Consider the following 24,730-nt stretch of genomic DNA (forward strand, 5'->3'; position numbering starts at 1 on the left):
GAGAAGAAAGCTCCTTCACAAGGGCATTTGTATTTACCACTTTCTGGAGATTTGTGTTCTTTTCCTGATGTCCCCATTGGTCTTTGGACTAGGCGACCAGCCCCAGCAAAGCAACAGTCCAATGGGCTGAAGTCCGAAGAAGCTGCTACTTTCTCATCTACTTTCCATCTGGTGGACCTAGGCCTAATCCCTGGGACAAAGATGGTGGGTGCAAAGTCCACCATAGGTCCCAGCACCTCCGTGGGCCTAGCACAGCAGCACAGTGGAGTCATAGTGAAAACCCCCTTCTGTCAGGTGAGAGGGTGAATGGGCACATAGGCTTGATTTTTATTTATTTTCTTTGGTACCAAGGATTGAACTCAGGGGCACTTAACCCAGTCCTTTCTTTATTTTTGAGACACAAAGTTGCTCAGGGTCTAAACTGCTGAATCCTTGATCTTGTGATCTCCTGTGATCCTCCTGCCGCAGTCTCTCAGACTGTTGGGATTATAGGAATGCACCACCACCACACCCAATATGGGCACGTAGGCTTGAAAACTCCCTTAAGCAAGGACTATCTGAAAAATTGAAAGCATAGGATGGCTGAAGCTGGGTTGGAAAACCTGTAGAAGCCAATAAAGACAGGCATTCTTTTCTTCTCTATAATCTCTATTCTTTGTCAGTAATTGGCAAACCTCTTTTCCCATGTTCTCAGCCCCAGTTGTTTTAGGTCTAGGGAAAGGTCAATAGCTTAAGCCTGCTCACAAGCTCTGTGATGAAAGCCTTACTGGTGGTCATTGGAAGACAATCCTAAATAACTCAGAATCAAATTGAGAATTCCTATGCAAAAGGAAGGGAAGGGAAATTTTTGGATTTCAACCTCATGGGTTAACTCACATACACATTAATGTTTGCCTTTCCTCAGCAAATCACCTTGTTATCTGGTCTATCCCCAGATGTCCTGCTGTGGCACTGTTCCTTGTACCAGCGGCTGCCACTCTAGGAGGCCCTCTCTCACAGAGTCTACTTGTAGCCGCCTGTTCTACATCCTCCTTCATGTAGGGGCCTCAGCAGTTTGCTGCCTCCTGCTGTCAAGGACAGTGGTGGAAAGGGTCTGGGGTGAGGCACATGGGGTAAGTGGAAGGTGGTAGGTTGCAAGGTGGGAAGATATGAGAAATGCTGAAATAGACAAAATTTGGACTGGGGGCAGGGAGCAAAGCAGTGGAGATACCAGTGAGAACTAGGTACCTAGCTTAAATTGATTTGCCGTGCTATATCTCACACTCCCTTCAGATCCAGATGCCCTGGGGGTTGTGTTCCCACCTGTTTGGTCATTCTGCCTGTCCAGTGCTCAGTGGCTCTGGGGCTGTGTATCGAATATGTGCAGGAACCGCCACCTTCCACCTGCTACAGGCTGTGCTACTGGTCCACCTCCACTCCCCTACCAGCCCACGGGCACAGCTGCATAACAGGTTTGTGTATACTTTTTGGGCAGGGAAGGGACAGAAGAGGAAAGTAGATACAAGGTGGGTAAAGGAAATTCCTGGATGAATAACACTGTAAAAATACAAAAAACAGGTTTAAGTCCCTGCTTCCACTGTTCTTGCTGTGTGACCATAAGACAGATACTTATCCTCTTTTGAGTCTCTCATGTGGAGATAACAACGAGGGTATTGTATGCAAACCATTTGTAAAGTATAAAACACTGCCTAGATGTTATTAGGTGACTTTGAATTCAAATTTAAAGTGCAGTGGACCTGTTCCCTCCCTTCCTTTACTTATACTTTCCATATTTTTGCTTTATTTCCCATTAGGCACTATTCACTCTCCTTTATTTTTTCTAAGTCTGGTTTTCTCTCTCCCTCCTAACCAGCTTCTGGTTCCTCAAGGTGCTGTTCCTGTTAGGTCTCTGTGCTGCTGCCTTCTGCATCCCTGATGAGCATCTCCTCCCAGGTATACCATCTCACACTCCAATCAGCAATAGGCTAAAGGCTAACATGAAGAGTGGGTAGGAAGAGAAGCAGTGATATATATGACCAGCTACATTCTCTCCCTGGTGTCCATCTTGCAGCCTGGCATTACATTGGCATTTGTGGAGGCTTCACATTCATCCTACTACAGTTGGTGCTTATTACAGCCTTTGCCCATTCCTGGAACAAGAACTGGTATGGGGGCACATAACCCGAAAGGCTCTTTCTGGAAAGGCTGTCTAGCATTACAGAATTCCAAAAGGCTGAGCAAACTATTAGGGGAGGGCAGGTGGATGGGGGAGGGGCAAAAGAAGACAGCAGTAAGGGGAGACACAAATCAAACCACATGTATGAAAATGTAAAAATGAATCCCGTTAATTTGTACAATTAACATGCATTAATTTTTTTTTCTTTTTTGCAGTACTGAGGATCTAGCCCAGGGTTGCTCTACCACTGAGCTACACCCACAACCCTTTCTGATTGTGTCTTGTTAAGACACCCAGGCTAGCCTGGAAGTTACAACCTTCCTGCCTCAGCCTCCCAAGTAGGGGGAGAGGGGTAGTTGGGATTACAGGCATGAACAACTTAAAATACACTAGTCCTAACAATAAAAGGCTGGGTAAAGGACATAACAGATCACTGGGCTTCCCAATAAGCAGTATCAAAAACCCAAGAATGTCCTGGTGCGGTAGTATACACCTGGGCAGACTGAGCAGGAAGATCACAAATTCAAAAGCCAGCCTCAGCAATTTAGCAAGGTACTAAGCAACTCAGTGAGATCCTGTCTCAAAAAATGAAAAGGATTGGGGATGTGGTTCAGTGCCCTTGGATTCAATCCCCAGTACAAAAAAATAAATTTAATTAAAGAGTGTGATGACTCTGGATGGGATGAGTAATCACACCTGTCTTCTGCAGGAAGGGGAAAAGTAATGGGTAAAAACAAGAGTTGGAGCTCTAAACCATTGCCACCTCCCCCTCCTTAGGCAGACAGGTGCAGCCCAAGACTGCAGCTGGTTCCTAGCTGTGCTGCTGGCTACCCTAGGATTCTACAGCATGGCGGGGTTGGGAGCTATGCTCCTATTCCAACACTACACACACCCAGCTGGTTGCCTTCTTAACAAGATGCTGCTTAGTATGCACCTTTGCTTCTGTGGCCTCCTCTCCTTCCTCTCCATCGCTCCTTGCATCCGCCTCAGTGGGTATATGCCCTACAACATTCCAGATTTGGGGGCAGGGTGGCATGTTCTTCCAATATTCTACCAAATTCCTTAGCCTTCCTAAAAGGAATCTCCTTCCCTCCAGTTATGGGAGAAAGAAGTGGATATGGGGGTAGGAGTTAAGAAAATTACAATCCTGTAGACTAAAGCAATATCTATTCTCCTCAGAGCAACCCCGCTCTGGCCTTCTACAAGCCTCTATCATCAGCTGCTATATCATGTATCTGACCTTCTCTGCACTGTCCAGCCGTCCTCCAGAGAGGGGTAAGGTCCTGTAGACCAGGACAACCAGTGCTTAAAACTTTTTTTGCTCCTGCCAAATACCCAGCTTTTTGTTCTTAACACCTTTCTCTTCTGTTACCCTTCTTCAGTAATCCTTCAAGGACAGAATCTCACCCTGTGCCTGCCTGGCCTGAATAAAATGGAACCCCCAATATCAGATACCTCACTAGCAGTGTTGAGCGCTGGCATTATGTATGCTTGTGTGCTTTTTGCTTGGTGCGTAAAGGTGTGAAGGGGAAAAAAATTATCAGAGGGAGAATGCCCAGGATAAGGGAAGAGAGTCAGGAGAATGTCTAGAACCATGGTTTATTTAAACTTTATAGCAAGGCTAGAATGAGAAAAGCTCCCCATGAACAGGGACAGTTTCTAAGAATAGCACTGTCAGATGATCTTTATGAGATGAAGGGGGTGGGGTGGGGGGGTGACTTGAGAATTTAAAAGTATGTGCAGATTTTAAGATTTTAGGGCCCTCACACAGATTCCTAAATTCGTTGAAAAGCAGTTCAGGGACCACAGCACCCTCATGAGGGTTACCAGCAGATTAGTTGGCAATAATGTCCCCAAACAATCCCTTCTATTTGGACCAGCTTGAGAACTCTCTTATTTCTCAGCAATGAGGCTTCCTACCTGGCTGAGGTATTTGGGCCCTTGTGGATCATCAAGGTTTACAGCTATGAGTTCCAGGTGAGGCTTAAGAGCTCAGTATCCCCATCATCCCTCTCCCAAAACACACAGACAGACACACATCCTACCAACCTCTACCCAGAATGCTCAGATTCTAGCTGCTGTTACCTTTTATTGAGTACCCAAAATGTGCTAAGCACTGTGCTAGATACTTTACATACATATCTCATTTAATTTAATCCTCACAACAACCCTGTGAGGTAGGTATTTGCTCCATTTTACAAATGGAGAAACTGAGGCACAAAAGATTAAACATCTTACCAAAGTTTGCATAGCCATTTAATATGCCAGAGCTATAATTTGAACCCAGATATGCCTCCATTTCTTACACTAGACCAATTTTTCAAAGGGAAATTTCCTAGATTAACACCCTCATTCATTCCAAAACATGCTGCCTTTTGTTTTGCAGAAACCCTCACTCTGTTTCTGCTGCCCAGAAACAGTGGAGCCAGGGGATGGTGAGTGTCAAGTGAGGAATCCTAATAAATGATAGAAATCAAAGAGCCCTCCAGAACCTTCCTTAAGTAGCTGGGGGAGAAGGGAAGAGGTACTCCAGCAGCACTGCTTGCCAGCAGCTCTTCCTTCTCTGCAGGGCAAACAGATGGGGCAACCCGGCCAACTGACCAAGAGACCCCTCAAGCACCACCACCGCAAGCCCAGCATCTTTCCTACAGCTATTCTGCCTTCCACTTCGTCTTCTTCCTTGCTTCACTCTACGTCATGGTTACCCTTACCAACTGGTTCAGGTAGGATGGAGATGGGCTGGAGATACTCTCCTGAAAACCTAGCTATTTTAAGGAAAGAACAATTCAAGGCCATTCCAAAGGGTTCTCAGGAGACATACATAGGTCTTCCATGATCTGAGGGGAGGTAGATCTAAAGGCTAGGGCCCTGAATATCTTTAACAACAGTCTTTGGTTCCACAGCTATGAGGGAGCAGAACTGGAAAAGACCTTCACCAAGGGTAGCTGGGCCACATTCTGGGTCAAGGTTGCCTCATGCTGGGCCTGTGTACTACTCTATTTGGGCCTGCTACTGGCACCACTCTGTTGGACCCCAACCCAGGACCCCAAGCCCCGGCTTACCTTCAGGAAACACTACCATATGGCATCAGTATTACCAGATAACAGCCTCCAGTCTAAGTCCTTTTAACAAAAAGGGATTCCCTTCAGATTATATCTCTAGTCTTGGCTCAAGGGAGCTGACCAGTCCAGCTCAGTACCCTCAGGAACACAAATGGAGTTACTGACCTCTAGGCTTAAGTTAATACTATGTCGGAACTGGAAGAAGTGTTCATACACACCCTAATGCCCTGGGCAGAGTTTCTGACTCACTAGAGCTACCGTTATGTCTTCACACCAGTTCAAGATCCTAACTCCCAAATCAGCAGCTGCAGGAACCACTGCTAATCCCAGCAGACAGTGCGGCACCAGCCCTTTCCTGGTTCCTGAGCTTGGGGTGGGGGTGGGAGTGGGGGTACAGAGACCAACAAGGACTGAAGACTTGGATCTGCCCTTGGAGATAAAAAGAAAAATAAGCAGTTCAACCCTGGGCACAGGAGTACAAGAAGCCCAGAACATACCAGGGCCAAGAAAGAAAGGAGCACAAAGGCTACCCCGGGTTTTAACCCTGATCGTGAGGTCAAGGGAAGCAGAAAGACAAAAACCACCCTCATTCCACGAGGAATGACAGAACAGAAGAGAATGTGAACACTTGAGAGCAGCTGACTACGGGAAGTCAGTAAGCAGCAGGATTTTTTTGGCCAACTTTCAAGCAGTCAAACAAACTGAGGAAGAATGAGGAAGAGAGGCATAAACTTAGGTCTTGGAATCTTCCCACTTAGGCCCTTAACTCCATCCTTGGGATGGTGTTCAAGGTCTGGGTGGGGAACAAAACAACAACAACAAAAGAATTTTTAATTAAAAATCACAGAAAAGAAGTCTCTATAGTTTTTAGAGGATTTCTCTATCATATAACCGGAATACTTGTCTAGTTGTCATAGTAAAATAAAGGCTTCTTCTGTGATATTTTACTTATTGAATCTACATATCCACAATTCTTAAAAGAGCTCTCCCTTTTTGGTGGGAAAGGACAGTCATTCCTCCATCCCCATATCCCCCCAAATCCCCAGTCAAACCAGGCGCTCAAGGAATTACAAAGCTACTTTTAATACTTTGGGTGTGCCCCACAGGAATAAAAAACACTGGGAAGGGGTAACCCCCTCACCCCCAGGAGTGGCCCAGGGGGAGAGAAGCTACCTGAGGGTAAGGAAGCACAAAAGGGACCCGCTGCAGACTCAGGGCAAAGGGAATGCCATCGGTGCTGGGACCTGTGAGCACTACAGGAGGAAACGCGAGCATGGTGGGACTGGCTCCAGGCACACAGGCGAAGGGCAAGAGGGTTGGACACGAAGCCACAAAGCTACTTGGGTTCCTCCTTCTTCTCGTTTGCCTTTTTCTGCTTCTGCTGCATGATCTCCGAGTCCCTGGGGGTAGAGATGATGGGGCACTGGGAGGTACCAGAGGGCAAAAAGGACAAGATGCAGGGGATGAAGGGCACAAAGGATAAGATGGAATTGGATGGGACAAAGTTCAGCATGTGGCTGCTGTATTCCCACCCTAGGAGAACAAGAGAAATAGAGCTGAGGCTCAAAAGGCAATCAGTCTCCATCTGGCTGTTGCCCAAAGGGTCAGAAGTCTGGCCACACAGGCCCAAGGTGCTCTATTCTGTGCTGAGTACCACACCCAGCAACACCAGTGAGAAAGTTGGGAAAAGGGAGGAGAAACTAACAGCAAGGAGGGACAAAACTACTGGGCTGTCATAACCACAACTGTGCTTGAAATGTGAAGCTCCCTGCCCTTGCCCTTAAGGTCACCCAGGGGCACTCAAAAAATGGGACTTAGGGAAGTCTTCTACCCCAGTCCCTTCCTGCAAGGCTGTGAACTAACAATTTGGAGGATGGGGAGGAAATAAAACCCTAGAGGAAGCAATAACGCTCTGCCTCTCACGCCTAGTCCAGATTCAAGTCCTAAGGTAGCTCTTTTTCCTGATATAACCCGTTTCCCCCAGGTCTCCCCTATCCCCTCCCCTCCCTGGGGCTACCTCTGCTTGCGGGCGGCAGCCGAAAGCCCGTCATCTCGGCGCTTTCCCTTTACCGAGTCGCTCTGCTTTTTCATATTCTTCTGGCGGGCGAGCTCACGCTGGTTACCGCCTAAGGAAAGAAGGTAAAAAGTGAGACGCCGGGACTGTTCTGGACACACACTCTTTGCCTCCATCCCGGGCAAGAAGGGATCCCCGGACCTCGGCACCGACCCATTTCGGGGCCTCGGCTGCTGGGGGATGGGGAAGGAAGGTGCCACCGGGCAGGTCAAACTGCAGGGACTGAGGACGGTCAGTCCGAGGAGCCTGCGGAAGGCGTGTTTTGAGTTTGAGGGTGGCGTAGGGCCCCAGACAGATGGTGGGTTTGGGTCCGTGGGGGATGGGCTGGTGTCAGGAGTAGGAGGCTCCGGGGCCTATCACGCCAACATAAGGCTTCTCAGACCGCGGAAGGTCAGGGAGGGCCGATTCCTAACGAAAGGGCGGGGGGGTGGTCTCGAGAAGTGGCGGTGGGCAAAGGGTTCGATTCCGGGCTCCAAGCCTGAGAGCAGCTAAAGAACGCTCCCGGAGAAGGGCCTCGCTGGGCAGCTCAGGGGAAGTCAAGGCCGACGATTCTGCCGACAAGTATAGAACGAACGGAAATAAAAGGGCAAAAGGAAAGGGGCTCGGTGCTCACGGGTCATGGCGACGGCAGCGGCTCGGCCTGCCTCCGTTGCGTCCCCTCGTTCTGTCCGACGTTGCAGGCCCCGCCCCCTTCTCGCAACGTAACCAAGTCGTCCCTTTCCTCCCCGCCCCTTCACGCCCGGGCGCCGACTCCCATTGGGCAGGAAAAAACACGTGGAGCCCAGGCCACGCGCGAGCCGGGGCGGATAAGATGCGGAGGTCCGCAGGCGGAGCGCGCAGCGTGGGGCGGGGTTTCCCGGGCGAAGCGCCGGACCGGGCACGGAGAAACTAGGCCGGGTCACGTGGGTAGGGTGGGGGTGGAGGGGTGCGGCTGGCGATGTGGCGCTCCCGCGAGCCAGAGCACGTGACCGGGCAAAGTGACCTAATGCGGGGACAGTTTGAGGTAATGACAAACTTTCGGTGAAGGAATGTTAGGAAACGAAGGGCGGGGTTTCGTGGAGTCTAGGTGGTTCGTCTAGCTCTGAGGTATCAGGGTTCTGCAACTAAACTTGGTCCTGTTACTGAGGACATTTTTCCTCCCCCCCCCCCCCCCCCCCCGGTCACTTATTTGTACACTTGGGTTCACCGCGCTAGAAGAACACGTAACAAAACACAATTCAGAAACCCCATCCCAACCACATTTATCCCCCTCCTAAAAACCTGCAGGGTAGAAAACCTCAGCCACACCCATTATGTTCTAAAACTTTGGTCCTGCTTATTTTACCACAGAATTTTTTTTTCCAATGCTGGGAATTGAATACAGGGCTCTTGTGTTCACACTTTGTACCACAGAGTTACACCTCCAGCTTACTGAAAGAAACTTTCAACGTGAAGATGAAGTATCTTGGAATTTCGGAAGACCCAAAATCACAAACTACAGTGTTGCATTAGGGGATACACAGACAGTATCCATATTTCCTCTGGTTTTTAAGACAGTTGAACAGAACTGGAAGCTAAAAGTAATCTCCTCATTCTTAGTTCCTACAAGACTCCTTACCACACCTGGAAAGTTCACTGGATAAAGGAAAAATGCTTAAGAACGTAGGAAAGGAGTGGTTGTAAACTTTGATTCTCCCCAACTAGCACCCACAGCAGAACTGAGTTGAAGCTGGAACTTTATACTGGCTTCTCCCTTAGTATAGGACTGATGGGAGGCACTAGCCCTCAGTCAGAACCATCAATTTCTTTTATGCCCAAGTATCACCTGACCTACTTTTTGTTATTAATATTTGTGTATTAATAAGTCTTTAATAAAGGATAAAAATGAAACTTCATATTCCTATAGTAAATTTTAAATGAATGTCACTTCCCCACAAAAGAAACTATATAACAAATGCAATAAAAATGAAATATATTATTTAGATCAAAATAATGTCATTGTCTAGGCTGGGGATATAGCTCAGTGGTAGAGTGCTTGCCTAGGTGTGAGGCACTGGGTTCGATCCTCAGCACCACATAAAAATTAAATAAAGATACTGTGTCCATCTACTATAAAAAACATTTTTTAAAAATGTCATTGTTAGGCTGGGGATGTGGCTCAAGCGGTAGCGCGCTGGTCTGGCATGCATGCGGGCGGCGGGTTCAATCCTCAGCACCACATACAATCAAAGGTGTTGTGTCCGCCGAGAACTAAAAAATAAATATTAAAAAAGTTCTCTCTCTCTCTTTAAAAAAAAAATGTCATTGTCAAAGGTTCTGAATCTGGAACCTGCCTTTTTTTTTTTTTTAAAGACAAGATCATGCTAAATTGCTGAGACTGACCTTGAACCTGCAACTTCCTGCCTCAGCTGCTGGGATTACTGATATGCACCATGCCCAGCTCCTCTTCCTTTTTCAGGTCCTTCTGCTCCTGTGGTAGCTAGTCTCTGAGATGACTCCCAGTGATCTCTTCCTTGTGATAGTCACACTCTTGTGTAGTATCCTCCCACCCTGAGGTGATCTACATAACTGACAGAATATGTCGAAAGGAATGGTGTGTCAATTCCAATGCTAGATCATAAAAGATATTATGGCTTCTGCTCCACTCTTTCTCTTTAATCTCTGGTTCTCAGGGCAGCCAGCTGACATGTCATGATGTTCTTCCCAGTGATGAAGAACTGAGGCCTCAAATCACTAGCTTTGTGGGGAGAAACTAAGGCCTCTTGCTGATATACACATGCGTGAACTTGGAAGTGGATTCTCTAGCCCCAGGCAAACTTTAGATGGCTGCAACCTCATGTGAGGACCCCCATGTGCCAGAATCACCCAGTAGGCCTCTTCTGAGTTCCTAATCCACAAAAAAATGGTATAATAAAATTTGGCAACCTTAAGTCACTAAGTTTTGTTATTTTTATGGAGCAATAGATAAATAACATGCCTTTCTATCCATGACTTAATCTACTCCCTCTAAGACCTCAGAGAAAGATTCAGACTTTGAGTAAAAAGACCAGTCCTTTCCACCACCACCCCAGTCTCTTATTTTTTCCCTTTTCTCAAACTATAGTAATAAGGGGTTACAACAAAAACGTGGAGGTGTTTCTATTTTCCCCACTTTGCTCAAGCAATGGCTTTACCACACTCATGCCCAGTTCAGGGGTCTAGTTTTTGGCTACCTAAAAGAACACGGGGAGAAAGAAGGAAAAACTAAACTGTTTGAAATCTCTGCACTGTAGGGAGGCTAAACTAAAGGAATTATAGGAGACCCTGGAAAACTGTAGGACACAGGTCTTGAAGGCAGAGAGATCTTAAAGCTTAGAAAAAAAGTTAGATGGGTTGGGATGACAGGAAAGAACCATTAGAGACATATACTCCAGAATGAGGTGAGAGCAAATACCTGCATTTGAACTCAGTATCTGCGGAGCCTGGAGTGGTGGCAAACACCTGTGATCCTCTCTTAGGAGGCTGAGGCAGGAAAATAGCTTAGCTCAGGAGTTCAAGGCTAGTCTTAGCAACATAATAAAACTTCATCTTGGGGGCTGGAGTTGTGGCTCAGCAGTAGAGTGCTTGCCTAGCATGTGTGAGGCACTGAGTTTGATTCTCAGCACCACATATAAATAAATAAATAAAAGGTCCATCAACAACTAAAAAAAATTTTTTTTAAAAAAGACTTCATCTCAGGGACTGAGGTTGTGGCTCAGTGGTAAGGCGCTTGCCTAGCATGCGTGAGCACTGGGTTCGATTCTCAGCACCACATACAAATAAATAAAATAAAGGTCCATGAACAACTGAAAAAATATTTTAAAAAAAGACTTCATCTCAATAACAAATAAATACCTAGGGTGACTCCCCACTATAGTGAAGGCCACAGCTGACATGTAGCAGAGCAACAAGTTACAAGTAGATATGCCCAATTCCAGAGCCTGAACATAGATAGCAGTTCTCCCTAAAAAACAAGTCATCTCTTGCCTAATGGCCAGAGAGTGGGCTTTGGGATCAAACCATCTTTGGCATCAGCACTGCCACTTATTAGCCATGGGAACTTGGGTAAGTGACTTACCCTCTTTGTACCTCTATTTCTCCTGTGAAATAAGAATGTCTGACCTCCTTCAAGAGTTCCTGCCTGAGGAGAATCACAAGTTCAACACCAGCCTCAGCAATTTAGCAGGGCCCTAGGCAACCTGGCAAGACTCTGTTTCAAAATAAAAAATAAAAAGGGCTGATGATGTGACTCAGTGGATAAACCTCTGGTTTATCCAAGGTCATAAAAAAAAAAAACCTGCCTGGTCATTTCAGAGTTATAGTGTGTAAGTGTGTAGGGAGTGGATATAATGTGTCCACCCCACTCCCAGGAGAGAAGGAGACTGGAGATGGTTGCTTCTGAAGCAGCAAAATCCCCCAGGTTTGATCTGAGCACAAAGATGGTATAGTTCCAGCCTGTTCTCACTAGACACTGAATCCTTGTATTGAGCAACTTTTGCTCATGAGATTCACCCATTCACCTGGTTTCTCAGAACTGTAGAGCTGTCGGCTACTCTTCCCACCCAATCTTTCCATCCTGCACCAACCTTCTCCCTTTATCCATAAGACCCTGCCCTATAAATCTCTGGCACATATCTAAATAGTCAGGCATGGTGGCACATAGCTGGAATCCCAGAAACTAGGGAGGCTGAGGCAGGAGGAATACAGGTTCAAGGCCAACCTCAGCAACTTAACCAGACTTTATGAAAATTAGTGGGATCCTGTCTCAAAATAAAAAATAAAAGGGATAGAGTTGGGCTCAGTGGTTACGTGGTCCTAGATTCAATCTCCGTGCCAAAAAAAAAAAAAAAAAAGGTGGGGGGATGTCAGTGGTAAAGTGCCCAATACCAAATCCTCAGTACCAAATATAAATGAAGCCAGACTTTGTGGCAGTGATGCACACCTGTAATCTCAGCTACTTAGAAGCCTGAGGCAAGAGGATCATGAATTCAAGGCTAGCCTGGGCAACTTAGGAAAATCCTGTCTCAAAAAAACAAAAATAAAAAGGGCTGGGGATGTAGCTCAGTAGTAGAACACTACTGGCTTCAATCACCAATACCAATAAAATAAAATAAAATAATATAATAAACTTAGTACAGGGTACAGAGTTAGAGAATAAATTAGAGATAATAAGTATAAGGAAGAAGAGAAAACTGGACTTGAAGGGTAAACTTACGGGTATCACCAGCAACAGTCTGACCACAACACATAAGAATGAACTATCTGGCTTCCCAGTCCAATTCCCCAGTCGCACCAAGCTGCATGGGTACCCTCACCCTCATTTGTAGAGAGAGATCACAGAACCAGCCCCATTGGGAAAAAGTACACCAGCTAGAGAGATGAGTTGAATAGTGTAGAATGAGGAAACAAGTCCTCTTTGGCACCTGCTGCCTCCTTGTCACTTTCAGCAGCTCAGATAGGTGAAAGAGTGGAACAGCCCTGTAACAACTTTTTTTTTTTTTTGGTGGGGGTGGGTGGGTGAGGAATGAACTACTCAAGAGCACTCAATCCACTGAGCCACACCCCCAACCCTATTTTGTATTTTATTTAGAGACAGGGTCCCACTGAGTTGCTTAGCACCTCACCATTGGTGAGGCTGGTTTTGAATTTACAATCCTCCTGTCTCAGCCTCACAAGCTGCTGAGCTTACAGATGTGTGCCACGGCACCTAGCCCAGGCTTTTCTTAACAATTCACTGCACCCTAGACTCTTTCATTTATTTATTTATTTATCTCCTCCTCCTCCTCCTCCTCCTCCTCCTCCTCCTCCTCCTCCTCCTCCTCTTCTTCTTCTTCTTCTTCTTCTTCTTCTTCTTTTACTAGAAACTGAACCCAGGGGTGTTTTACTTCTGAGCTACAACCCCAGAACTTTTTATTTTTTATTTTGAGACAGAGTCTGGTTAAGTTGAGGAGGGTCTCACTAAATTGTTGAGGTTGGCTTCAAACTTGGCTATCCTTCTGCTTCAGTCTCCCAGTTGCTGGGATTACAGGTATGTGCCACCACACCTGGCTCCAATATATTTTCAATCCTGTCAGAACCCAGCTTGGAGGCTGGGGGTGTAGTTCAATAATAGAGCAGTTACCCAGCATGCAGAAGGCAAGGCATTCCATCCCCAGAGCCACAAATATATAATAAAAGAAAGAACCTAGCCTGGAGCCTCACCTTCACTCTAATTTTTCCAGGAGGTATTATTAGAGATTCTTTCAACAAATATTTATTGTGCACAAACTATGTGCCAATTAGGTATTAGATATACAATGTTGAACAAAAAGTCTATCTCTGCACACTGGAACATATAGTAGAAAAGACTTAAATGCTTTCCCCCTTCTCTCTTCCTCTCTATCTTCCTTTCTTTCTTTGTTTAATCTCTGTGTGTATGCAAATTGATTTGATAATTGCTTTAAAGGAAAAAAACAGATTCTATGCAAGGATGATATTCAAAATATTTCACAGGATGCACAGCATAATTACCCATTAAAAAACGGATGTGAGTATAATTTGGTACTGGGAATTGAACCCAGTGGTGGGTTTTTGTTTGTTTTGTTTTGTTGTTTTGGCAGGAGGTTGAGACAAGGTCTTGCAGAGTTACTGAGGGTTTTGCAAAATTGACATTCTCCTGCCTCAGCCTCAGAATTTCTGGGATTACAGGCATGTGCCACCTCTCTGGACCAGATCAGATTTCAGTGTAATTTAAAAGAAGACACTCTTTTTTCTTCTACATGTCCTAATATGAAGTAACTGAATAGTACTGATACTTTTATGAAGGGAGTAGACTCCGTAGACCTTAATTTGTGAGTATGTGTGTCTGTGTATGTGTATTTGTGACACTAGGAATTTAACCCAGTGGCCCTTATCCACTGAGCCTCATCCCCAGCCTCTTCCATTTTTTATTTTGAGACAGGATCTTGCTAAGTTGCTTAGGGCCTCACTAAATTGCTGAGGCTGGCCTGGAACTTATGATCTTCCTGCCTCCTGAATCACTGGAATTATAGGTGTGCACCGTAGTGCTTGGCCATGTCTCTTGTTTTTATTTTTTTCAGACCCAGATTCTTTGACATAATAGGAAATGGCAATCAATAGTATCTATCCTTACATCTCACAACTTGTCCAAGATGGAGGGTCTGAGTCTTAGATTCAGTGGTTAATATCCCAAGACAGGGATCCAATGGGTCAGATGCCTACCCTTGTGGGGGGGAGGGAAGTATGAGGCAAGACATAATAACATCAGTCCCTACCAGAATACCATAAGACCAGAATTATTTTATTAGTATGGGAGAGAGAGTCACAAGCTATCAGTGGGCTGTGTGTGAACCAATGCACATAGTAGCATCCTGAGGGGATAAATCTGGTACTGGGAACTCCCCCTGGCACCCCCCACAGGTATTGACCACCTGATGCAGGTGAACTTCCCCCACAAATTCTGCCAAAGATCCCACCCATCACCTGAGATGGGTGTCACCTGCCAAGATGCCACTCAACCTGCTGACTGCAAGATATCATGAAGCAAGACTCCACCCTTGAAACCTTATCCCTGCCTTTGATGTACCCCCTTAAATAAACCACCTGAGCCATTTTGTTCTTTGTCTAGTTCCAGAACCCATGTGAACCAAATCTATCAGGATCTTTGCTTTCTATAAATATTTCTGAGTATTTGTGTTTTGTTATTTACTAATTATTTAGAATTGTAAATCTTAGAGTGGCTTGGATTATCCTGGGTAGGAAGAAGAAGCCCTTAATGAGACACTGACCATTGTCCTCCCATAGGAGAGAAATAGGTTTTATTTAAAAAAAGGGGGGGTGGAATTTAATTCCCAAAGAGGAGGAAATTAGATAAAATATGTATATAACATCAAGTAAGACAAGATAGCTATGGGCTGGGATGGTGACAACAGAAATAGCAAAAATATATTTCTTTTGGCAGGTTCAAACTATATTTGGCAATTCTGTGAAAGACTGTATGAGGAGTGGATAAAGACAAATGTATTATTTACTCTTGGGTTCATTTATTTCTTCATCAACTATTAAGTACGTGACCATTATTTGCCAGACATTATTCTAACGACTATATATATATAAAATAGTGAACAAAATAAACATGGTCTCTGATCTCATGTAGTCAACATTTTAGTGGAAGAGACAATTCACAAGTAAAGAAACCAATCAAGGGCTGGGGTTGTGGCTCAGAGGTAAAGTGTTTGCCTAGCATGCATGAAGCACTGGGTTCAATCCTCAGCACCACATAAAGTAAAATAAAGACATTGTATTCACCTTAAAAAGAAAGACAGAAAGACAGAAAGACAGACAGAAAGACAGAAAGACAGAAAGAAAGACAAAGACAGAAAGAAAGACGAAAGAAAGAAAGAAAGAGAGAGAGAGAAAGAAAGAAAGAAAGAAAGAAAGAAAGGAAGGAAGGAAGGAAGGAAGGAAGGAAGGAAGGAAGGAATAATTATAACTTCAATCAAGTGTTAAGAGTAACAGAGGAGCTGGGGTTGTGGCTCAGTGATAGAGCACTTGCCTAGCACGTGTGAGGTACTGGGTTTGATTCTCAGCACCACATATAAATAAAATAAAGCTCCATCAACAACTGAAAAAAAAGAAAGAGTAACAAAGACACAAGTATAAAGAATAATAGGAGAGGGGCTGGGGATGTGGCTCAAGAGGTGGCACGCTCGCCTGGCATGCATGCGGCCTGGGTTCGATCCTCAGCACCACATACAAACAAAGATGTTGTGTCCGCCGAAAACTAAAGAATGAATATTGAAATCTCTCTCTTAAAAAAAAAAAAAAGAAGAATAGGAGAGGAAAAAGTCCCCCCCACCGCCCTGGTATCCCACCACCAAAACTAGTTATTGTGAACATGTTCATTCAACCACTGAGCCACATTCCCCAGTACTTTTTTTTTTTTTTTGAGACAGGGTTTTGCAAAGTTGCCCAGGCTATCCTTGAACTCGAAATCCTTCTGCCTTAGCCTCCAGAGAACCTGGGATTATAGATGTGCTCCTCCATGCTTGCTGAAATCTTAGTCCTTAATAATGTAGTCGAGCTACTGGATATATCAACTGTAGCATTCCTTCTATTCTGAGCTTCCTGCTATGGGAACCATTGTGTTTTTTGTTTAAGAAGCCTTGTGTCAGGTTTCTATTATTTCATCAAAATGCATCTTATTTGTTTATTTATTTATTTATAGTATCAGGGATGGAACCCAGAAGCACTTAAACACAGAACCACATTCTCAGCCCTTTTTGTTTTATTTTGAGAGAGGTCTAAGTTGCTTGAACTTGCAATCCTCCTGCTTCAGCCTCCCAAACCACTAAGATTACAGGTTTTGTGCCACCACACCTGGTTCCAGTCCTTTTTAAAATTTTTTTGAGACAGGGTCTCCCTAAATTGTGTAAATTAGCTTCAAACTTGCAATCCTCCTGTCTCACTTTCCTGAGTTGCTGAGATTATAGGCATGGACCACTGTACCTGGCATCAAATGTATTTTAATCAAATACAGACAAAAGGAACAGCATATGCCAAGACCCAGGAAACAGGAAAAGGCTTGGATAATGAGATGAACTTAAGGAGTCACATAATGAAGTGATCCAGTCAAACTATCTGACATTGCCAGTACCCGTGGCTTATTGCCTACATTAATAATCAAAGGAGATGCTAAATTTCTGCTAGAGGTTAGTGAAAACAAAGTTGTGACTTTCTTTTTCCCTTCCAAGTTCACAGATTTCCTAAGTTCTATGGCCCACAGGCTCAGCTTTAGAAGAACCTCTGCTTTGCAACCTTAAGTTAAATCATGTAGCTTCTCTAACTTTCACTCTTTTTATCATCAGTCCTTGGTGTTTGATACATTCCTAACTCATTCACTCTCTCACTCTTGTAGGCAATTTTTTCATACTATTTTCTTATCCCCAGCCTCCATCACTGCATTTTCATTCTTTCTCACAGATGCTTCCTAATTCACTGAGAAAATGGATGTCTTAGGAAAGAATTTCCATAGACTCCCACATCTACCAAGCTCTGCATCTGTATCCACTTTCTCTGCCTGTTGTCGCAGATGAACTGCTCATACTCCTACCTAATGGCAGTCCTGAGTAGATCCCATCCCTTCTAGAATACTCAAGGACACCATTCTAGCAAACTTCCTCTCTCCTCCATCATCAGAGATTTTGAGATGATTCCAAAATAACTTCATCAGCATATAAACATGCTATTTCTCCCGAATTAAAACCTTTTCTTTTTGGGGGGCTGGGGGAGTTACCAGGGATTGAACTCAGGGGCACTTGACCACTAATCCACATCCCCAGCCCTATTTTATATTTTATTTGGAGACAGGATCTCACTAAGTTGCTTGGTGCCTTACTAAATTGCTGAAGCTGGCTTTGAACTTGTGATCCTCCTGCCTCCTCCTTCCAAGCAGCTGGGATTGTAGGCATCTACTATTCTCTTTACTCCAGTCAAGCTTTCATCCACCATTTTACCAAAAGTGCTCTTGTTAAGTTTAATAATTAACTCACATTTTTGTTTTGTTTGCTTTTTGTACTGGAGATTGGACCCAGGGGCACTTAACCACTGAGGCATATCCCCTGCCCTTTTTACTTGTTTGAGACAGAGTATCCCTAAATTGCTTAGGGCTTTTCTATATTTATTATGTTTATTTCTAGTGTTTCTTTCTGTTCTAAAATGCAAGCTTTCTCAAGTCAAGGATCTGTTCAGTGATGTATTATAAGTCTCTACTACAATGCTTGGTATAGAGTAAGTGCTCAATAAATAAGTGTTGAATGAATGAATATTAATACCTACACTAAAAAGTTATCATAAGGATTAAATAACAAAGTCCTGTGCTGTGGACCATACCTATAATCCCAGTGAGGCTGAGGCAGGAGGATCGAAAATTCAAAGGCAGGCTCAGCAATTTAGTGGGGCCCTAAGCATCTCAATGAGACCCTGTCTCTAAATAAAATACAAAACAGGGGCGGGGGGGATGTGGCTCAGTGTTTAAGTGCCCTGGGTTCAATCTATGGTACCAAAAACAAAACAAAACACAAAGTCCTGACACATAATGATCACCCAATAAATGTTAGATCCCTATCTTCCTTCCTTCTGCAAAGATCTTCCCCTGTTACCCGTTCTTCTGAAAAAAAATTTTTTTTTGAGATTGGTTTTTCTCACTATGTTGCTTAGGCTGGTCTTGAACTCCTGGGTTCAAATAACCCTTCTACTTCAGTCTTAGTAATGGATCTATAAGGCATATACCACTATGTTCAGTTTCTCCCCAATTTTTCATCATTCTAGTTTCTCTTTTGAGTTTAAAATGGAGGAAAATCTTACAACAGGTCACAGATGAATAAATGGGCTAAGTAACTGAACAGACACTTCTCAGAAGAAGATATACAATAAATCCACAAATATATGAAAAAAATGTTCAATTTCTCTAGTAATTAGAGAAATGCAAATCAAAATTACTCTAAGGGGCTGGGGATATAGCTTAGTTAGTAGAGTGCCTGTCTTACATGCACAAGGTCCTGGGTTCAATCCTCAGCAAACACACACACACACACACACACACACACACACACACACACGCACACACACAATAAAATAAAATAAACTACTCTAAGATTTCATCTCACTCCAATCAGTATGGCAATTATCAAGAATACCAGCAGAGCCAGGCATGGTGGTGCATGCCTGTAATCCCAGCCGCTCAGGAGGCTGAGACAGAAGGTTTATGAGTTAGTTGAAAGCCAGCCTCATCAGAGGCAAGGTGCTAAGCAGCTCAGTGGGACCTTGTCTCTAAATTGGGATGTGGCTCAGTGGTCAAGTGCTCTTGAGTTCAATACCTGATACAAAAAAAAAGAAAAAGAAAAGAAAAGAAAAAAAAAAAAGAATATGGGCTGGGGATGTGGCTCAAGCGGTAGCGCGCTCGCCTGGCATGCGTGCGGCCCGGGTTCAAACCTCAGCACCACATACCAACAAAGATGTTGTGTCCGCCGAGAACTAAAAATAAAATATTAAAAATTCTCTCTCTCTCTTTAAAAAAAAAAAAGAATATAAGCAATAAGCAATAATAAGTGTTGGTAAGGATGCAGGAAAAAAGGTACAGTCATACATTGCTGGTGGCACTGCAAATTGGTGAAACCAATCTGAAAAGCAGTATGGAGATTCCTTAGAAAATCTGGAATGGAACCACCATTTGACTAAGCTATCTCACTCCTTGGTCTATACCCAAAGGACTTAAATCAGCATACTACAGTGACACAGCCACATCAATGTTCATAGCAGCTCAACTCACAATAGCTAAACTGTGGAATCAACCTAGATGCCCTTCAACAGATGAATGGATAAAGAAACTGTGGTAGATATACTCAATGGAATATTACTCAGCATTAAAAGAGAATAACTATGGCATTTGTAGGTAAATGGATGGAGTTATAGAATATTAAGCTAAGTGAAGTAAGCCAGTTCCAAAAAAACAAAGGCCAAATGTTCTTTCTGATAAGTAGAAGCTGATCCATAATGCGTAGGGCATGGGGAGAATGGAGGAACTTTGGATTGGACAGAGGAGAGCAAGGGGAGTGGAGAGGTTATGGGGCCAAGAAAGATGGTGGAATGAGGTGGACATCATTATCCTAGGTACATATATAACTGCACATATGGTGGATGCAACATTGTATACAACCAGAGAAATAAAAGTTTTGCTTCATTTGTGTACAATGAATTGAAATGCACTCTGCTGTCATGTATAACTAATTAGAACAAATAAAAAAATTTTTAATAAAAAAGGGTCACAGATGTCATTTGAGAATAAAAAGTAGCCTAGGAGATTAGTTTTACTTATACCACAATGTTTGTCAAATTAGCAAATTGTCCGCAGAGAAGCAGAGAGGCCTGATGAGTAGGTAAATGTTTTTGTGGTTGGAGTTGGTAGTTTATTGCACAAATTTAAAGATCAACTTTATTGAGGTATAATTTACATACACTATACATGGGTTACTCTACCACTGCTATGTCCTAGCCCTTTTAATTTTATATTTTGAGACAGGGTCTTGCTAAGTTGCCAGGCTAACCTTGAACTCAGCCTCCCCAGTGGCTAGGTTTACTGAGTTTTTACCTGATGTATAGGTGATTTGATTTGGGGTGGAGAGCATTAAGGTCACCTGGAATTATGCAGGTCCAGGGATTTAACAGATTCTTGTTAGGAAAAAGGACAACATCATGGCTCTTGGGACACCAAATAGGGACAACTGGAGGGCTAGCCTGAGATTGATCCTGGTGTCTCACTGCACCAGAATCTGCATCTCCAAAATGCCTGGCAACTTCAAGGCACTTCCGGAAGGAATGAACCAGTTGACCTGACCCCTCTCAAGTGTGTTTAGGCCAAGAGGTGACAGAGGGACTGAGTTCAGGCTCTCCTTTGCCTTGCAACTCTCCTGCCACCACCCATGCCCCACATCCCGGCCCACCGATGCAGCGCTCCAGCCTATGACAGCCAGGCTTCATTGCTATCACTACTCCCATTGGGCCTTATAGCTTCTCTGGCCTGCAGTAGAAAGTGGCTTCGGATCAGCAACAGCAGGCTGGAAAAAGCAAAAGCGCCGCACCAGTTCCCACTTCGGCTCCTGGGTTTCTGACGCTCTCTACGTGAGAACAACAATGGTTGAACCCGCCTACCAACCAAGCTATCTTTCCCGCTCTATGGCTGAAAGCCTCAAGGGGTTGCAAGTTCAGTTTTCACTTAAGAGACCGCAACTCTTGAGTTCAGGGTGGCTGGAGAAATTGAGAATTCTGGATGAGAGGTCAGACCGCATCTGGCCGCAGACTCTCCCCAGAACTGACTAGCCTTTCTGAAAGCTCCAGTAAGGCCTAGATCAATATAAGATGAAACCATGGGGATTGGGGTCCCCAGGAGATCAAGGCACCGCCCACTCGGCTGGGTTGGGGAGAGAGGCGGGGTTCTGGCGGAAGGCGGGGCAGACCTGAGCTACCTGGCGTGCCCGCCTAGCCCTGCACAACGGAGGTGGCAGTGGTAGCTCTCGCTTGTGGACCTCGTTCTACTTGGGCTCGACCTCACCTCCATGGAGGGACCTCAGGAACATCTGAATGGGAAGCTTCGGCTTTGCTTCTCCCCTGCTGCCCGGACCAGCCTCCTACTGCTCAGGCTCAACGACGCTGCGCTGCGGGCACTGCAAGAGTGTCAGCGGCAACAGGTGAGGCCGGCTCCTGGCTCCTTCTTCCGTACCCCTACCTTTGGGACTTCAGGTCTCAATCGGCCACACTGGAGCAGGGACTTGGGGAAGGGGAGCAGTTTTCCGCAAGCTCCATGCTCCCCACCTCTCCAAGTGAAACCGCCGCCTTACCTTCGCTCAGCTCGCGTCTGTGCTCTCCCGGCAGGTACGGCCAGTGATTGCTTTCCAAGGCCACCGAGGGGTAAGTGCGGGCCCAGGGTGTGTGAGTGAGGTCGGGATGAGGGGGCACAAAAGTGGGCTTCAATAAGGTGCGGTCAGGGCAGGAGGCTGAGAATGGTCACGGTCTGAGGAAGTTTGGAGAACTGAACCCTAAGTGGAAACAAGAGGGCTGCTGGGTTTGTGGTCCCAGGAGGCTGCGGTTGGGGACACTGTGTCTTCTCAGTATCTTGGGGAACTCAGGCTCAGCTGCACCTGGCGTGCTAACGAGCCCCGTGGGACCCATCTTCAGTCTTAGGCTGGCTCCGGGAGGAGTGGCGTGGGCGGGAGGGGAGGGGTTGACTTCATGGAGCTTATTCTTTTTTCCACCCCAGTATCTGAGACTCCCAGGCCCTGGTTGGTCCTGCCTCTTCTCTTTCATAGTGTCCCAGTGTGGCCAGGAGGGCGCTGGCGGTGGCTTGGATCTTGTGTGCCAACGTTTAGGCAGGTAAGGCTGCAGGTAAGAATTTGCAGGAAGTAGGGAAGGGAATGCGAAAAGGTGCTTAAAAACTCTCCACCTTGTTGTTTTTTCTCACCACTTCTTTTCAGATTTGGGCTTAACTGCCTCCACTGCCTGGGCCCACTCAGGGAGCGCCTCACTATTTGGGCAGCTATGGATTCCATCCCAGCCCCATCAGTGGTTCAGGAACACAACCTAACTGAAGATGCCAGAGATTCTGAGAACTGGCAGAACACGGGAGACTATTTTGAAGGAGATGTAGTGTCACAGACACAGGTGGCACTAGAAGAGGTGAGGTTAGAAAACTGAAGGGATTTGTGATAAGGTGGGGCAAAGCCTGAAGCTGAGGGAGTCAAGTGCTCCTGCCACTTTCCCTGCCAGGTGTCAGATCCACTGGCAAGCAATCAAGGACAGTCAATGCCAGGATCCTCAAGGGAGCACATGGCACAGTGGGAAGTGAGGTACCTGGCACAGGGTGGGACTAACATGGGAAGCCCTGGTCTAATCTCCACCCTTAAATGCTGTAAAAGATCTGGACCCAGGTCCTACCCTGGTCTTCATCTCTCCCATTCTCTCTTCAAATATCTTAGGAAGCAGACCCATCTTCCAAACAGAGAGTTGGATCAGGCATTGCCTTCCTCCACTAGCCGGAAATGTCAGCACAAGGTAATGTGTAATGGCAAGGACTTTTCAGAAACCACTGAAATTTTTAAATTGAGAAGCCAAAATAGGAATCTCCTGGTTTGCTGTTTTCTCCACAGAAACGTCCAGCGTCAGAAGCTACTGAAGAATTAGAAGAAAAGAGGCTCAGAGCTCTGCCTCTAGCTTCAGGTCCCCTACAAGAGCTGTCCAGTCAGGACTTACAAGAGGAAGAAGATTGGGAACAAGAAGATAAAGAAGAAGACATAGACCCTAGGTTGGAGCACAGTCCCTTAGTTCAAGCAGGTGAATTAATGAGAGGAGGGTAAAAATGCCACAGTGAAAAAAAGATCTATAGTCACTTTTGTGTTTTCTTGCTTCCTTCCCAGACTCTGAATCCCCAAGCCCTGAAGAGGTGCCAGATTACCTCCTGTGAGTAATTTCCAATTTCATCAAGCCTATACATATAAGCTCCCTGGAAGTCAGGAGCTTTTGAATGAAATTGAAGGCGATAACTCTCCTGACAGGCAATACAGGGCCATCCAAAGTACAGAGCAGCAACAGGCCTATGAGCAGGACTTTGAGAGAGATTATGCTGAATACCGCATCCTCCATGCCCGTGTTGGGGCCGCAAGCCAAAGATTCATAGAGCTGGGAGCAGAGATCAAGAGAGTTCAGCAAGGAACTCCAGAACACAAAGTAAGGACTGGACCCAGGCTGGCTTTCCAGCCTTAATGGCCGTTACCTATTGCTAATCATCCATAAGCCTGTTTGTTCAGTGACTAAAAAAAGTGACAGGCAAACCTGTTTTGGCAGAAAAACATTTATATCATTTGGTGGAATGAGAAGGGAGGTTACTTTCCTGATTTTATTTTTCTTCCTTTTAATGTTGAACTCAGTGATAGTATTTTCTGTTTCAGGTGCTGGAAGATAAGATAGTCCAGGAGTATAAAAAATTCAGAAAGGTAAGACAAGTTCTGAGAACAAAAGCAAGAAGGTAAAACTGTTTTTAGTTTTTGACAAGAATGCTTTTTCTCTGCAGCGGTACCCAGGTTATAGAGACGAGAAGCATCGCTGTGAGTACCTGCATCAGAAATTGTCCCACATTAAAGGTCTCATCCTGGAGTTTGAGGAAAAGAACAGGGGCAGCTGAAGCTGTCAAGCAGGCTTCTTGACCCTCTGTCCACTGATATGAACAAAGCAGCTATAAACCAGTGTGTAACTATCTGCTTTTCTTTTGCTGACCAGTTGAGGCCATGGTGGCAAGTAGAGAGCTGCTGTTCTAGGTTCTTGAGGATTTTTATTGTTGTTATATTTGAAATTTTTAGGTTGTGGGCCCACTGCTAAGACCCCCTCAGCTGTGCCCAGGAGACTAGAAAAGTAGCAGAGGCTTGTCTTCTTTAGTTCAATCAACTCATTTTCAAATTGAGGAATTATATCATTTCTAGGATAAGAAACTTTGAAGATATTAGATAAATTCAATAAGTAAATCTAGCTTCATAGCTCCCCAAAGGAAAGAACAAGTTTTGGTAACAGCTAAGGAAACTTATAGCACCCCTGGATATATTGGGAAAGGGCTTGGGTATTATCCATGTACTGAAAGTAAATTCTTTTATAAACATGGCTAAAATCTTGCTTCTGTGTTTTTGTACAAGTTTTATTTATTTTTTTGTTTTAGTTGCAGTTGGACACAATACTTTTTTTTTTAATGTGGTGCTGAGGATCAAAACCAGCACCCTGCACGTGCTAGGCAAGCACTTTACTGCTAAGCCACAACCCCAGCCCCTGTACAAGTTTTTATATTTTCCTTAAATTCTCCAAAGCAGTGATTCTTACCCTTTACATCTAACTGCTTCAGGTGCTCTC

The 24,730-nt window shown here is 45.0% G+C and overlaps 3 protein-coding genes across 5 annotated transcripts; 2 read left to right on the forward strand and 1 right to left on the reverse strand.

Annotated features, from left to right (window-relative positions):
* The first annotated feature begins 20 nt into the window (after positions 1–20).
* On the forward strand, positions 21–6,142 carry SERINC4 (serine incorporator 4). Of its 2 annotated transcripts, XM_081291828.1 has the most exons (12): positions 21–294; positions 936–1,112; positions 1,273–1,451; positions 1,853–1,932; positions 2,051–2,144; positions 2,933–3,144; positions 3,335–3,430; positions 3,538–3,664; positions 4,060–4,132; positions 4,542–4,590; positions 4,725–4,878; positions 5,059–6,142. In XM_081291828.1, exons 1-12 carry the CDS (start codon positions 202–204, stop codon positions 5,282–5,284), a joined length of 1,560 nt encoding a protein of 519 aa, XP_081147954.1. In that variant the 5' UTR covers positions 21–201; the 3' UTR covers positions 5,285–6,142. The 2 variants fall into 2 exon arrangements, with proteins under 2 accessions (XP_081147954.1, XP_081147955.1); XM_081291829.1 differs by lacking the exons at positions 21–294; positions 936–1,112; positions 1,273–1,451; positions 2,933–3,144 and having other exon boundaries at positions 1,545–2,144.
* A 139-nt stretch (positions 6,143–6,281) lies between these two features.
* Positions 6,282–8,058, reverse strand: SERF2 (small EDRK-rich factor 2). Of its 2 annotated transcripts, none has more exons than XM_081291825.1 (3): positions 7,905–8,058; positions 7,235–7,343; positions 6,282–6,640 (listed from the first exon to the last, which is right to left on the reverse strand). In XM_081291825.1, exons 1-3 carry the CDS (start codon positions 7,909–7,911, stop codon positions 6,355–6,357), a joined length of 402 nt encoding a protein of 133 aa, XP_081147951.1. In that variant the 5' UTR covers positions 7,912–8,058; the 3' UTR covers positions 6,282–6,354. The 2 variants fall into 2 exon arrangements, with proteins under 2 accessions (XP_081147951.1, XP_081147952.1); XM_081291826.1 differs by having other exon boundaries at positions 6,386–6,617; positions 7,905–8,056.
* Positions 8,059–21,399: 13,341 nt separating this feature from the next.
* Positions 21,400–24,429, forward strand: ELL3 (elongation factor for RNA polymerase II 3; the record flags this gene model as incomplete). The annotated part of the gene is made up of 11 exons (XM_081291824.1): positions 21,400–21,531; positions 21,716–21,751; positions 22,101–22,213; positions 22,315–22,516; positions 22,607–22,686; positions 22,816–22,891; positions 22,987–23,170; positions 23,254–23,296; positions 23,392–23,563; positions 23,785–23,829; positions 23,907–24,429. 11 exons carry the CDS (start codon positions 21,400–21,402, stop codon positions 24,015–24,017), a joined length of 1,194 nt encoding a protein of 397 aa, XP_081147950.1. The 3' UTR covers positions 24,018–24,429.
* Positions 24,430–24,730: the final 301 nt, after the last annotated feature.

This window comes from Spermophilus citellus (genome assembly GCF_964194105.1).
Source record: "Spermophilus citellus genome assembly, chromosome: 4".
Lineage (NCBI taxonomy): Eukaryota > Metazoa > Chordata > Mammalia > Rodentia > Sciuridae > Spermophilus > Spermophilus citellus.